General features: G+C 42.3%; 1 protein-coding gene across 2 annotated transcripts in view; it reads left to right on the forward strand.

Annotated features, from left to right (window-relative positions):
* The window catches only part of LOC138978029 (uncharacterized), a 135,675-nt gene extending 123,721 nt beyond the window's left edge, over positions 1-11,954 (forward strand). For both annotated transcript variants that reach the window (XM_070350649.1, XM_070350648.1), the window contains 7 exons: positions 2,607-2,785; positions 3,373-3,505; positions 4,406-4,550; positions 6,464-6,579; positions 7,115-7,269; positions 8,549-8,762; positions 10,110-11,954. In XM_070350649.1, coding sequence (XP_070206750.1) covers positions 2,607-2,785; positions 3,373-3,505; positions 4,406-4,550; positions 6,464-6,579; positions 7,115-7,269; positions 8,549-8,762; positions 10,110-10,826 — 1,659 coding nt within the window. In that variant the 3' untranslated portion in view covers positions 10,827-11,954. The remainder of the gene's footprint in view (positions 1-2,606; positions 2,786-3,372; positions 3,506-4,405; positions 4,551-6,463; positions 6,580-7,114; positions 7,270-8,548; positions 8,763-10,109) is intronic.
* The last annotated feature ends 1,015 nt before the right edge of the window (positions 11,955-12,969 follow it).

The following is a 12,969-nucleotide window of genomic DNA, read 5'->3' on the forward strand; positions in this document are numbered from 1 at the left end:
GACCTAGTGTAAGAGCGGGAGGGGCATCGTCTATCATATGTCCGGACAGGTCAAGCAGGGATGGACTTAGTGTATGAGCAGGAGGGGCATCGTCTATCATATGTCCGGACAGGTCAAGCAGGGATGGACTTAGTGTATGAGCGGGAGGGGCATCGTCTATCAAATGTCCGGACAGGTAAAGCAGGGATGGACTTAGTGTATGAGCAGGAGGGGCATCGTCTATCATATGTCCGGACAGGTAAAGCAGGGATGGACTTAGTGTATGAGCAGGAGGGGCATCGTCTATCAAATGTCCGGACAGGTAAAGCAGGGATGGACTTAGTGTATGAGCAGGAGGGGCATCGTCTATCATATGTCCGGACAGGTCAAGCAGGGATGGACTTAGTGTATGAGCGGGAGGGGCATCGTCTATCATATGTCCGGACAGGTAAAGCAGGGATGGACTTAGTGTATGAGCGGGAGGGGCATCGTCTATCATATGTCCGGACAGGTAAAGCAGGGATGGACTTAGTGTATGAGCGGGAGGGGCATCGTCTATCATATGTCCGGACAGGTAAAGCAGGGATGGACTTAGTGTATGAGCGGGAGGGGCATCGTCTATCATATGTCCGGACAGGTAAGGCAGAGATGGACCTAGTGTAAGAGCGGGAGGGGCATCTTCTATCATATGTCCGGACAGGTAAGGCAGGGATGGACCTAGTGTGTGAGCAGGGGGAACATCTTCTACCATATGTCCGGACAGCTGGTAAGGTAGGGATGGACCTATAGGGTATGAGCGGGAGGGGCTTCCAAAATGAGGCAGGGCTACAGGGGCTGGCCAGGCGGGGGTCTGGGGCTAAAGTCCCCCAGATGCTGATTGGAATGTAGTATTTGAAAGGGTCATATTATGGAGTCTCTCCCTGAGAAAAAAAGGTACATTTTCCGAGTAAGGAGAGGGAGGTGGGGGGGGTGGTGGTGTTTGCATGATCTAATAAGCAAAGATTAAGAAACGTTCAACCTCAGCAAGTCAGTTACTTAATGGAACCAATTTGTTCGCACCCCAGAGAATAAGAAGCATGAAGTATTGAAAAGAGACAATGGACGTTCATTCTCAAAAGTGGTTGCATGATTACCAACTTTGAAAGAATGTAGCACCATGTGCAGACGCCTCTGACGTACATCTCCATAGCTGCATTTAGATTTGAGTGAAAAGGGGTATCTGCTTGCTTAAGTGCAGTTGATTTGCGTATGGGTGAATTTGGTAGTCACAAGTCCGCAATCACACGACTGCTTGTACCGAATTTCACCTTAAATAAAAAGGTAACTTGATAAAACTATTGAAATATAAACTAAAGCCACACTGGTACTCCTGTTACTGTTACAGCTGTTTTTGTCTGCCTTATTTTATTTACATAACAATATTTATTATCCTACACAGGTTTGAGATACCACTAATGTCATAACAATATTTATCCGACATACGTGAGAGAGATACTCGTGACATAATAATCGTTCAAATCACACGTGTGTATATCATGTAAATGAGGTCATGTCAAGCAAGTCTGACAGGGACATGTTTTTCCACTGCTTATGATGCCAAAGTCACCGAGACAAACGTCATTATAGAAACAAAAATTGCGCTCGCTAATTACCCTCGATGAATCTTTAGAACTAACACGTCACGCCACACTTTGAGAGTGACGTTTCTTTGCTTTGACGTAATAGATACGAGGCTTTAGAAGAGATCGAGGTTCCAAAACAAGCATCTTCAACTTAGCTGCCTCGACTGCAGGACATTTTCAGTCAAATACACGTAAGTACAGTATGTAGGATAAACAGAATACTACATGGCTTGCTGTTTTGTACCAGATTTACACTCGTTGCTTTTTCAAATAAAGAACAGCTCGCTTTCGCTCGCAGTTCAATATTTAAACAAACAACTTGTGTAAATCAGGTACGACACAGCAAGCCATGTAGTATTCTCTATCTGTCACCACGGTTCATGTGAAGGAGGTCATGTCAAACTAACCTGTTCTTCCACTGCCAATGATGCCAGAGTCACGGAGAAAAACTTCAGTATGAAAACACTGTTGCCCTTGATGTTTTCCTGAGAGAATTTGTAGAACAAACACGTCACGCAATGCTTTCCAGAGTGACGTCACTTTGCTTTGATGTAAAAGATTGCACGAGGCATTGTAAGAGATCGAGGTTCCATTAGAAGCAACTTCAATTTGTAAGCGTCGACTCAGGGATGTAATATAGAAAAACTCGCTTTCGCTCGCAGTTCAATATCTTAAAAAGCAACTCGTGTAAATCTGGTATGACACAGCAAGCCATATATTGGCCGTGAAAGGTAAATATGCGCCGAAATGGCTGCAATCTACTGGCCGTATAAAATTTCATCTCACACGGCATCACTGCAGAGCGCCTAGAACTGTACCCACGGAATATGCGCGATATAAGACTCATTGATTGATTGATTGATATATTATTATCTATATCATACACATTTATAGTAGGAATGTCTTTAAATAGCTGATAATTATGTTTGTAAATGGTTATTATAACCATTCTGTTAACAGCGACTCAACGTTTATGCCTGTTAACTTCAATCTTAATTGGGACAGTGCGCCTTTGCCTCGAGCAATCACAGTGAGTGCCTGTTCAGCCATAACCTGGAAGCGGACCCACACAACTTCAGACTGCTGCAGCAGAATTTTCTGGTGGGACTAAACCTGACAGAGTTGAGGAGGCTGTTTTGTCTGCCGGGGGTCAGGCGTGGTGTCACTGTGCCAAAAATATGCAGGTAGGTGAAAAAAGTCTCCATTATCTTTTACATTTTTATTAGTTTCGTATCCCATTGTTGTTAGTTTCGTATCCCATTGTTGTTAGTTTCGTATCCCATTGTTGGAAATTCGGGTCGCTTCCTCAGAGTGGAAAGCTAGCAGCAACAAGAGATGTGTGTGTGTTTAGGTGTAATCAGCGACGTGCACTTCTGGCAGAAGGACCAATGACTGTTACGTTCCACATTGGTGTCATGGGAGTGGGACATGGATCCAAAGTTTAGATAGCTTTCGGAAGCTTAGGACACTGCCTTCCAGTAATTTGTCATGTGCTCTTTTCATAATGTCTGAAAAGTTTCCTCCATTTTGAGAACCATTTTGAATAAGACCTGATTTTCTCTGATTTCTGCGGCCTTCAAAGAGGACCGTCCCTCTTAGTATAGGTGTATTTTCTCTTTTAACACTAGATTTTGTTTGACTTTTGGTGGTCTTCAAAGAGGACCGTCCCTCTTAGTATAGGTGTATTTTCTCTTTTAACACTAGATTTTGTTTGACTTTTGGTGGTCTTCAAAGGGGAGTTTCTACCTGACATGTACTTTTTGCTACACAGGTACTACAACAAGCACATGGGATGCAACAAAGGAGGGAAGTGTCGTGCGCTACACCTGTGTCACCCTTACGTACTGGAAACATGCAAGTTTGGCCGGGGCTGCAGACGTAACCATGACATCGATAACCAGCAGGTCAGTGGACTATGCAAGTTGTCTGTCTTTACGTTCGGTGTTTTTTATCGGTCCTACTACACAACTCTGTAGCCGTGGGAACCAAGTTGCGGCAGCAAGATTTAATGTTTTGACTGATACGTTTTAAGCACAAATGTCTGTTCCGTGAATAAATTATGTTTCACAATACTTCACTCGCCCACAGGGACGAAATATAAGAACACCTGGGCAGATTGATTAATACTATTACGAGTATTGGAAAGCACGTTAAACACCTAACACATATTGCCCAGAGGATGTGACATGAACTTCAAATACCAAGCACAGACAGCAAACAATAAGTGAGCTTTGATTTTAATTCATTTGTACATTTCAAGGATTGCCATGTCACTGAGTGATAGAAATCCAAAGAATCCATTCTTCTTACCATTCAACATACAGCAGTGGCTATTGTGTAAGTCTGGCATCGCCATGTCAAGTTCCGTCTATCCTGGTCGCAGCGCCATATTTAACTGTTTTATGCCTGTTTACATGTAATTGAATATATATTCTGTGGTATGTTTCCAAAAAAGTCTTACTAATGCTGGTAGGTCAGTTGTTTCCAGTGACTTTACTTTTACATCAAAGTTGATTGAATGTGTGTAAGATTGGCCTGTGTTTTCTTTAAAGATAGACAACGTACACACAAACACACACACACACACACACACACACACACACACACACACACACACACACACACACACACACACACACACACACACACACACACACACACAAACAAACACAGTCCCCCCCCCACCCCCTCGTCCCACCCCGGAAAGGGTGTAAAGGGTAACGTTGCTGCAGTACTTGTGTTTCAACCGTTAGCTTATTCTTGTCGTTCTTGTTGTTGTTACCAAAATAAAACTTGTGATATAGGTCAAGCAAGTGTTGACCTTTTACGGAGTGAGGGTCAAAGGTCGTAAGCTGACTCACATTCTGATGGAGCTGCGCAGCTTTCCAGGCGAAGAGGACAGAGAGGATGCCGGAAGCTGGTCAGACGATGACGATGGCGAGTATTATGGTAATGTCTATTGATTATTATCATATTGATTCGTGATTTCTTGACACTGTTCTTTATAAATCCTTCAGGCAGTTGCATAACATCTAAAATAACTTCTTATATCCCATGACCTCCCTTCTTTGTCTCTGTTACTTCAGTATGGGTATATATGTTGTATTTTTATAGCTCAATAAATACATCATGGACTCAAAAAAATATATGATAGTGCAGATTCCGATTTGGGCGAAGAACTACTTTGCTCCCGACCTTTGACCTCGCGCCGAACAATGTGACACATTTGTATGAAGTTCTAAAATCGTATTGCACGGCTCAGAAAACCATATCAGTTGCACGCAAAAATGAATCTCAGAACTGATCTGATGTATGAGATGCAATAAGCAAACGTTTCTTTCATTATGAAAGCAATGCAGGTGGGAAAAAACGAACATTCAACTTACAAGATAACCAGATGCTAGCGAACCAAAACAAAAACACGAGTACCCTCCCCTTGCTTCGTTAGCAGACGACTTTTGAGAATCTGTCAGACCGTCCTTACCTGGCACGGTTGGGCTTCGCTATCATCAGCTGTTTCACGTGTTTTGCGAGCAAGTCTACTCTTTTGCCTGGCTCTGCAGTAAGTCCACATTGGCGATGAAGGTATCTAAGAACTTAACATGTGTGTATTTTTCCGTAATCCAGTCATATTCTTTCAAAATGCAATCAAGCGGCGGTGACAGACTTGGGTCCTGTTTTCCTCGCACCCATACCAGTTTAGGTTCATGCAAACACACTCGCAAAACAGTTTATCATGTAGATACATTTCAAATAGGGAGCAAATGGTTAAATCTACATATGTGTTCCCTAAAATTTGCTTCTCTGTCAATAAGACTAATTGTATAATAATGCGTTCGAAAAAAACAACGTGGAATCGATTCTGAATCGAGTCGAGTAAGCCAAATGGGGGCCAAACCGGTTTCCCCGTTCCGCCGACCTGAAACGCAAAAGAATTGTGCGCTTCAACTAAATGGATTTCTATACGACTTCATTACTTTCTTGCAACTTATGAACCTTTACTTAAAGCTTTTAAACGGTCTGAAAGTAGTGTTACCGCGTACTTATAGATGCACTCATTCGTTTTATTTTTTCAGCGACGGTCACTTAGTTTAAGGTTGCAAAAAGGCCAAGTCTCGCTGAAAACACTGTTTCAGTCTCCACAGATCGCAACAGTGCCGCTAGTAGTCTACACTTTGTGTTTGATGGTAGAATGGGATATACAGATTACAACACTCGTGGTTTTTTATATGGCTTGTATTTCAGTCAAGACCCAGCGGGAATATCAATCGAGAGCCACTCGCCAGAGGCTCGTGTCTCCCGATGATATTCATCCGCTGGGTCTTGACTGAAATACAAGCCATATAAAAAACCACTCGTGTTGTAACCTATACATATGCCCTCAAATAACACCTAAGCACTCCTAAGTTATCATTACATGAAAGTATCCCAATGTTTTATTGTTGGAGGAAGTAATCTTTTGTTGTTCAACCCCTCAAAACTGACACGTAAACCTGAATCGATAAAATATCAACATCCCCACGATAGCCATGCAAAATAGACCGCACTGTATACGTGTGGTGTACTAATAACACTTTCTTCTCAAAAGCAAACGTTGCTGGTTTTTGACTATGCCGAATTTTTGACGATTTCAAATCGACATTTTAGGTTGCGTTGGATCGGGTGTGTGGTAACTCTCATTCTAGAGACGGCCATGTGACCCGATGACAAAAAATGTCAGTCCACCACGTGCGCTAATTATCCCAAACAAAGTTTCCAGCATCGATAGTTTGAATAAATTAACACGCGTTAGAATGCGTCCATATGTGAAACAAAAAGTGGTGCATAGGTTTTTGGTAAGTTTATTTTGAATGCCATTTCAGATGACAGAGGAAGATCTCTTACAGGGCAGGCTCCAGCATACAGGCGGTCCATGTCTCAGAACCGATCGGCATCCAGAGCTGCCTCACGAAACCGCAGCGGCTCTTCCAGTGTCCAGGTAAAAACTGTTTTGGTCCTACGTGAAGCTGCGCATGAGAGTGTGAATGAGTGACAGCAGCTAGGAGACGGATAGTATTAAATGTATGCAGGCATTACTACTCGTCTGAAGCAAGCAACACATATGGAGAAGAATCAAAACACCTGTCTTTGATCTGCATTACAATTCTTCCTTATCAGTACCATTAGCTGATAGTCTTATTTCGGACGGAAAATATAAGTTCAATATATTGAAAATAGTTGCTTCAATATCTGGCATTCACTCTGTCAAATCGAAATAACCGTCGCTGGCTTTTGCGTTTAAAGCTTTCAAAAAAACATACAGTCATTTCTTTAAAATTGTAGGGCCACGGAAGGTTGATGTCTGCAGTTTTACAGCATGTCAATATCTATCAAGATCTTAAACTAAAACCCAAGCACTTTCATACTGTTTCATTACCTCAAGTGTCATCGTCAAAATGTCTCCTTCAAATCGAGATTTCAAGTTGCAGCCAAAGTGTGACATTTACCTAGACTTTGCGTGGTCATGTTTACAGATGCCTCCTCGCACAGCACTCCGGGATAACACGGAGACAGTCCACATGACACAGAACCTTCTGGAACAGGCTCTTCTCAGGACCAGACAACTGGAGACAGAGCTGGCCCGCACACGGGGCGTAGCAGAGAGCGACTTGCAGCAAATGCCATGCCTGTAAGATTATATTGATAGATAATGTTGCTCCCATGGGGTCGCCTTCACGCGGCGGGAGTGTTTCCACAGAGCTACCCCACCCCTTTACTTCTCTTCTTTTGTCTTATTTCTGCCTTACCAGTCCTTTCACCTATATTTCCTTCCAAGAAAACTCTCCCTACTATTCCCTGCAGTTTTCCAATTCTTTTCTTGTTGTCTTATTTCTACCTGACTGGATCCATCACCTTTATTTCACTTACCAAAAGTCTTCTTTTCCACATCCTTATTTCTCTGCCCCCCCGCATGTCGTAAGAGGCGACTAACGGATTCTGTTTCTCCTTTTACCCTTGTTAAGTGGTTATTGTATAGAATATAGTCAATGTTTGTAAAGATTTTAGTCAAGCAGTATGTAAGAAATGTTTAGTCCTTTGTACTGGAAACTTGCATTCTCCCAGTTAGGTAATATATTGTACTACGTTGCAAGCCCCTGGAGCAATTTTTTGATTAGTGCTTTTGTGAACAAGAAACACTTGACAAGTGGCTCTATCCCATCTCCCCCTTTCCCCTATCCCATCTCCCCCCTTTCCCTCGTCGCGATATAACCTTCGTGGTTGAAAACGACGTTAAACACTAAATAAATAAATAAAAATAAAAATAGATAATGTTACATGGAAAAGAGACACCGACGATATAAGTAGGGTAATATTAGCGGAGGGAACAATTGCGTAGCAGAGCCTTTTAACTCTTTCTTTCTTTAACGAGCCAAAAGAAAAGTATTTGTTTGTTACATTCAGATAATAAAGTTGTTTTGAATTGAATTGAATTACATTGAACGAAAGCTGCATTTTTTCTAGGGTACCATTAAAGATTGAAGTTGACAGTAACAAAAGCGACCAAATTCCCCTAACTTCATGTTCAACTTCCCCAAGCTATTGCTTCCAGAAGTAGTTAATAAAGTAAAGTGAAGTAAAGTTAAGTTAGCGCTGTGAACATAGTCAACTGTAAGTGAGAGCTATGTAGAACCAGACTTCTGTCATGACACCAGAGAGACGAGTACAGCCATTGAGATGAACATGCATGCACATGTCATCCTGGAAAACAGAAAAGAAGAAAAAAGATAAATAAGCTTCTTTATCACTCAAACGCCAAGAGACTGGTTCGGCATAGCATCTTTTTTTGACCTGTAATTACAGTGAGTATTGTCCTTTTTTCTTTGATCTCTGTCTCACTTGTTTATAATTCATCAATATTATTACCAAATGCGTGTCCCAATAAAACTGTTTTCCTTTTAATGAAACAGTTCCCCAAATGACTACAAAGACCACCTCGACAACGGAATTTTCGCAGAGAGACAAAGACGTGGGCAGAATTCGGCATCTCTCGCACCAGGAGGACCAAGCAGCATGTCTCCAGCAAGAAGGTCCACAGTGCCTGAAGCCTCCAGGAAGGCTCGCTGGGAGGTCGGCACGACTGGCTCCAATCGTCTGTACAGCGGCCTCCGCTCAGACGTTGAGGTAAACACCGACTCACAATAGTTCGTGCTACCATGCAAACCCATGTCATTGTGAATCAAAAAACAAGAATTGTAGGTTATTGGAACGATTTATTACAGACACAACAACAAGTTTTGTTTCGTCAACATTTTAACGTTCCAATAACCTGCAATTCGTGTTTTGTGATTCTGAATTTTGAAACGTTAGCAGTCTATCAGGTTTTAGAGTCATGTCTTTGTGAATTACACTAGCAATCAAGGTGAGATTAAGATAAACTCAACTTCCATTAGATATTAGATAAGCTATTGTCCATACAATAAAAGAGTTGATAAAAACATTCTCCAACTTTAAATTGTTATCATACCATGCTATATGATTATTTATGTCACTTTGAATCGCACTACAAAATACACAAACCCCTGAGTCAGTGCTAGACCTAATTCGTTGGTTTCAATCCTATTGCAATCCTTATGTTGGCTATTTTGAAACACACTAAAGATGTGCAGACTCTCTTCGATGTCCGAACAACTCCGTGTGCACACATGCACACATACGCACGATAAAGATCCCACCCTCACAGGAACATTCTCAGAGCTTGGAAAACACGAAGACACGTATGCATCACATCTGTTCTCTCATCATCATGATCGTATCTCGAAACTTTGTCAAGTCAAGCCTAATTCTGGCGTGCCGCAGTTGGCTTGTTCGAGTCGAAACATCGCACTATATCCTCAGCGTATTACCATTAACTGTCCAAATATAGGCCAACTGGTCTGAGAGGACGTTAATCTCGGGTAGTCAGTTAATCAGTCACACCAGAAAACACGACCTTAATGTGTGGATTTTAAAGCTGCAATTTGGCTATTTTGAATTACACTTGGAATCACAGCGACCCTCGACACAGAGCAAAGCCTGACAACCCACTCGACATGTTTCATGCTGCGATGCCTATCTTAACAACTTAAATCACAGCAATGGTGGGACAGGACTATACCATCTGTTGAACTGACTAAATCGAAATCAAATAACATTCTTCAGCTTTAAATTTGGTGTAGTTAACATTTTGAGACGGAACCACTTCAGTTGTGCAAGGGAAATAACTCACCAGACGCCACAACGCACCAGCTTATTTTAAGTTGACAATCAGTAAAGAATAAACTTATAACGGATTTTGAGGATTCAAGTTAGTGGAGGTGTGCACAATATTAAGAGGACAAGCACAACACCATTCGAGAGTAGTAACACTGCAAAAAGCAAGAAGCTGAAACATCCCACACACGCACACACCAATACACGTACACACACTCTCTCTTGTGCACACACGCACAGGTTTACACGCATTGACCAATCGTGCTTTTTCTCTGTCAGGATTCATCAGACTATATCAGCCCCCGAGTGCAGAACAGACCAGACAGAAACGCCACGGAACACGCGATGGCTGATGAAAGCGGTCTGAGAAACGGATATTCCATGCCTCCGGCACAACCCTTTCTTGATTCTATGACGCTGGCTAAGAGTGTCAGAAATGGAAACGCCAGTCAAGGCGTCACTAGCAGACCAGGTTCTTTGTCATCCCACGACACAGCCATGGCTTTTCTCAACGGCGCCCCAACTCTGCAGCCAGACTCTTCGTTCCTTGCAGCAAGCAACGTGTCAAGGTTCCAGTCGCTGCAGGGTTACGGAGAGCAACGTCCAACACAGGCGCAGACCTTGCCAGCGCAGACACGCACCAAGCAGCAACAACCTAGCGAGATGCTAAGGTCCCAGCAGCAAGAGAAGCTGAGATTGCAGCGAGAGGTTGAACGAGGACGTCAGGCCGAACTACAGCTGCAGCACCTGACTCTGGGCCAACCGAACGTGATGTCAGAGCATCTCTACCTTTCTCTGGCCAATGCGTCTCAGGGCTCGGCGTCGCTAGACCCCTCCACGCTTCACACGGCGTCTAGTCGAGGTCTGGGCAGTAGACCACTGCAGCAGCCGTATCCCTGGAGCCAGCACAATGAATTCACGTCATCCGGTGGTGGGGCTTCACTGCTCGGAATTGGACTTGACCCTGTCAACGTTTCTGTTGACTCTTCAGGGTAGAAGGACACCAACCTGGCATCGTCTGGTTGCCGTGGATCTTGTCTCCCGGTCTGCATTGCATGGCCTGACACCGACACGAAAGAAAAAGAAAACAAAGTACATCTATAAGAAAGAGGAAAAGGTTGGTGGTGGAAGGAAGAAAGTAGAAAAAACAACCGAACCATCAGTCGGAGCACTTATTTTTTGTGAAGGTACAATCAGAAAAAAGAAACTATCCTGATAGAACGAAAAACAAAAACAGGAAAACGAAAATGGAGAGCAATAAAATGGAAAAAAGTCAAAAGGGCGAAACCAAAAAAGAAAAAAAGAAAAACAACTAAGAAACAAAATATTAACTAAAAAAACTAACATCCCCAAACACATAATAACAAAAATGAAAATCACAGGGGAAAAAAAGTACCAACAAAGGTGCATGTAAAAACGTTTTTCAAATTAAAACTGTGATATAAAAACGAAAGTAAAAGAAAAAATGAAAAATACCAATAGGGTTGATTGAACTCAATATGACAAGTTGTTTTCATTGATTTTGTTGTTGTTGTTGTTGAGGATGTTGTGGTAGTGATTAGGGTTATTGTTGTTGTTGTGGAATATACATTAATACATAGCTGTATAGGAATAGTTTCTTCAGAAAGTGTTGTCATAAGTCGTAACATTCACATTTGGAAGCTAGAACAGGCGGAGGCGGACTGTTGTTGCAACTTAAGCATGTAAAGTTATACAACGCATAAATATATTCTTCATGTACATCTGCTGTTTTATCATATCAGTTTCTTTAAATGTCCAGGTATTGCTTAAGTAAGTTAATTCCATGTATCAGTTAACTTCATGTACATATCGATGCTTCAGTGTTTTTGGCGCAGCCTTTATGTTTCAAGTTAACTTATTGTTTATCACTATTATGACAATATGCGTGATTTTTATTAGTGTCAATAACCTACTATTGTTGGTTATCAATCATCTGTGATTAGATTTGTCACCCTGAAGTCATCAGTGCTGATATGAACCGGATTTTTCCGTTATTTTACCTGTCTTTTTTTGTCTACAATACCTGTAAAGAAATCAACCAGTCATTCGTGCTGGTTTCAATGTACTTGACCGTTTGTCATTATCCAAAAAGCTTGTGATTATTTTGTTCTGACTTGTTATTTTGATAGGGTTCCATAACTAAATAACCGGATTTTGGCTCACGTAAGTGTAGCCTATGCGATCGTAACTTTGTCTGTCTGTGCGTGCGTGCGTGCGTGCGTGCGTCTGTGCGTGTGTATGTCTGTGGTAGAAACTCTAACATTTGAAGACGTCACATTACATTGACGTCACATTATGACGTAAGAGGGTTAGACGTCACGCGAAGGAAGTACTGACAGTCTCGGTCATTATTATTTTGAGCGCGCCGAGACTAGTTGGCAGTCGTGTCCTTGTAAGTAGGCTACATGCAGACAGACAGATCTAGATCTAGTGTCTCGCTTTCTTGCACAGTTTCACCTATGCTCTTTCTGTGTGTGTGTGTGTGTGTGTGTGTGTGTGTGTGTGTGTGTGTGTGTGTGTGTGTGTGTATGTGTGTGTGACGGAGTGATTGAGTTTGTGTTACTGTTTGTCGATTTCTTACGTGAGCCTTGAAGGCTTCGCCTCTTGTTCTTTCTTTTTGGCTCACGTAAGTGTAGCCTATGCGATGCTAACTTTTGTTTGTCTGTGCGTGCGTGCGTGCGTGTGTGTGTGTGTGATAGAAACTTTAACATTTCCGAGTCTATGGAAGAAGATTACGTCTCGGTCAAAAGTGTTTGACGTGTGTGATAGAAACTTTAACATTTGAAGACGTCACATTATGACGTAAGAGGGTTAGACGTCACGCGAAGGAATTACTGAAAGTCTCGGTCATTGTTATTGTGAGCGGGCCGAGACTAGTTGGCAGATCTAGTGTCTCGCTTTCTTGCACAGTTTCACCTATGCTTACTGTGTGTGTGTGTGTGTGTGTGTGTGTGTGTGTGTGTGTGTGTGTGTGTGTGTGTGTGTGTATGTGTGACGGAGTGATTGAGTTTGTGTTACTGTTTGTCGATTTCTTACGTGAGCCTTGAAGGCTTCGCTTCTTGTTTTGTTTGATATGTGTTTTTTTGTGGATTATTTTGGAGGGGGGGGGATTCCTCCT

Source organism: Littorina saxatilis, linkage group LG10, assembly GCF_037325665.1.
Source record: "Littorina saxatilis isolate snail1 linkage group LG10, US_GU_Lsax_2.0, whole genome shotgun sequence".
Classification (NCBI taxonomy): Eukaryota; Metazoa; Mollusca; class Gastropoda; order Littorinimorpha; family Littorinidae; genus Littorina; species Littorina saxatilis.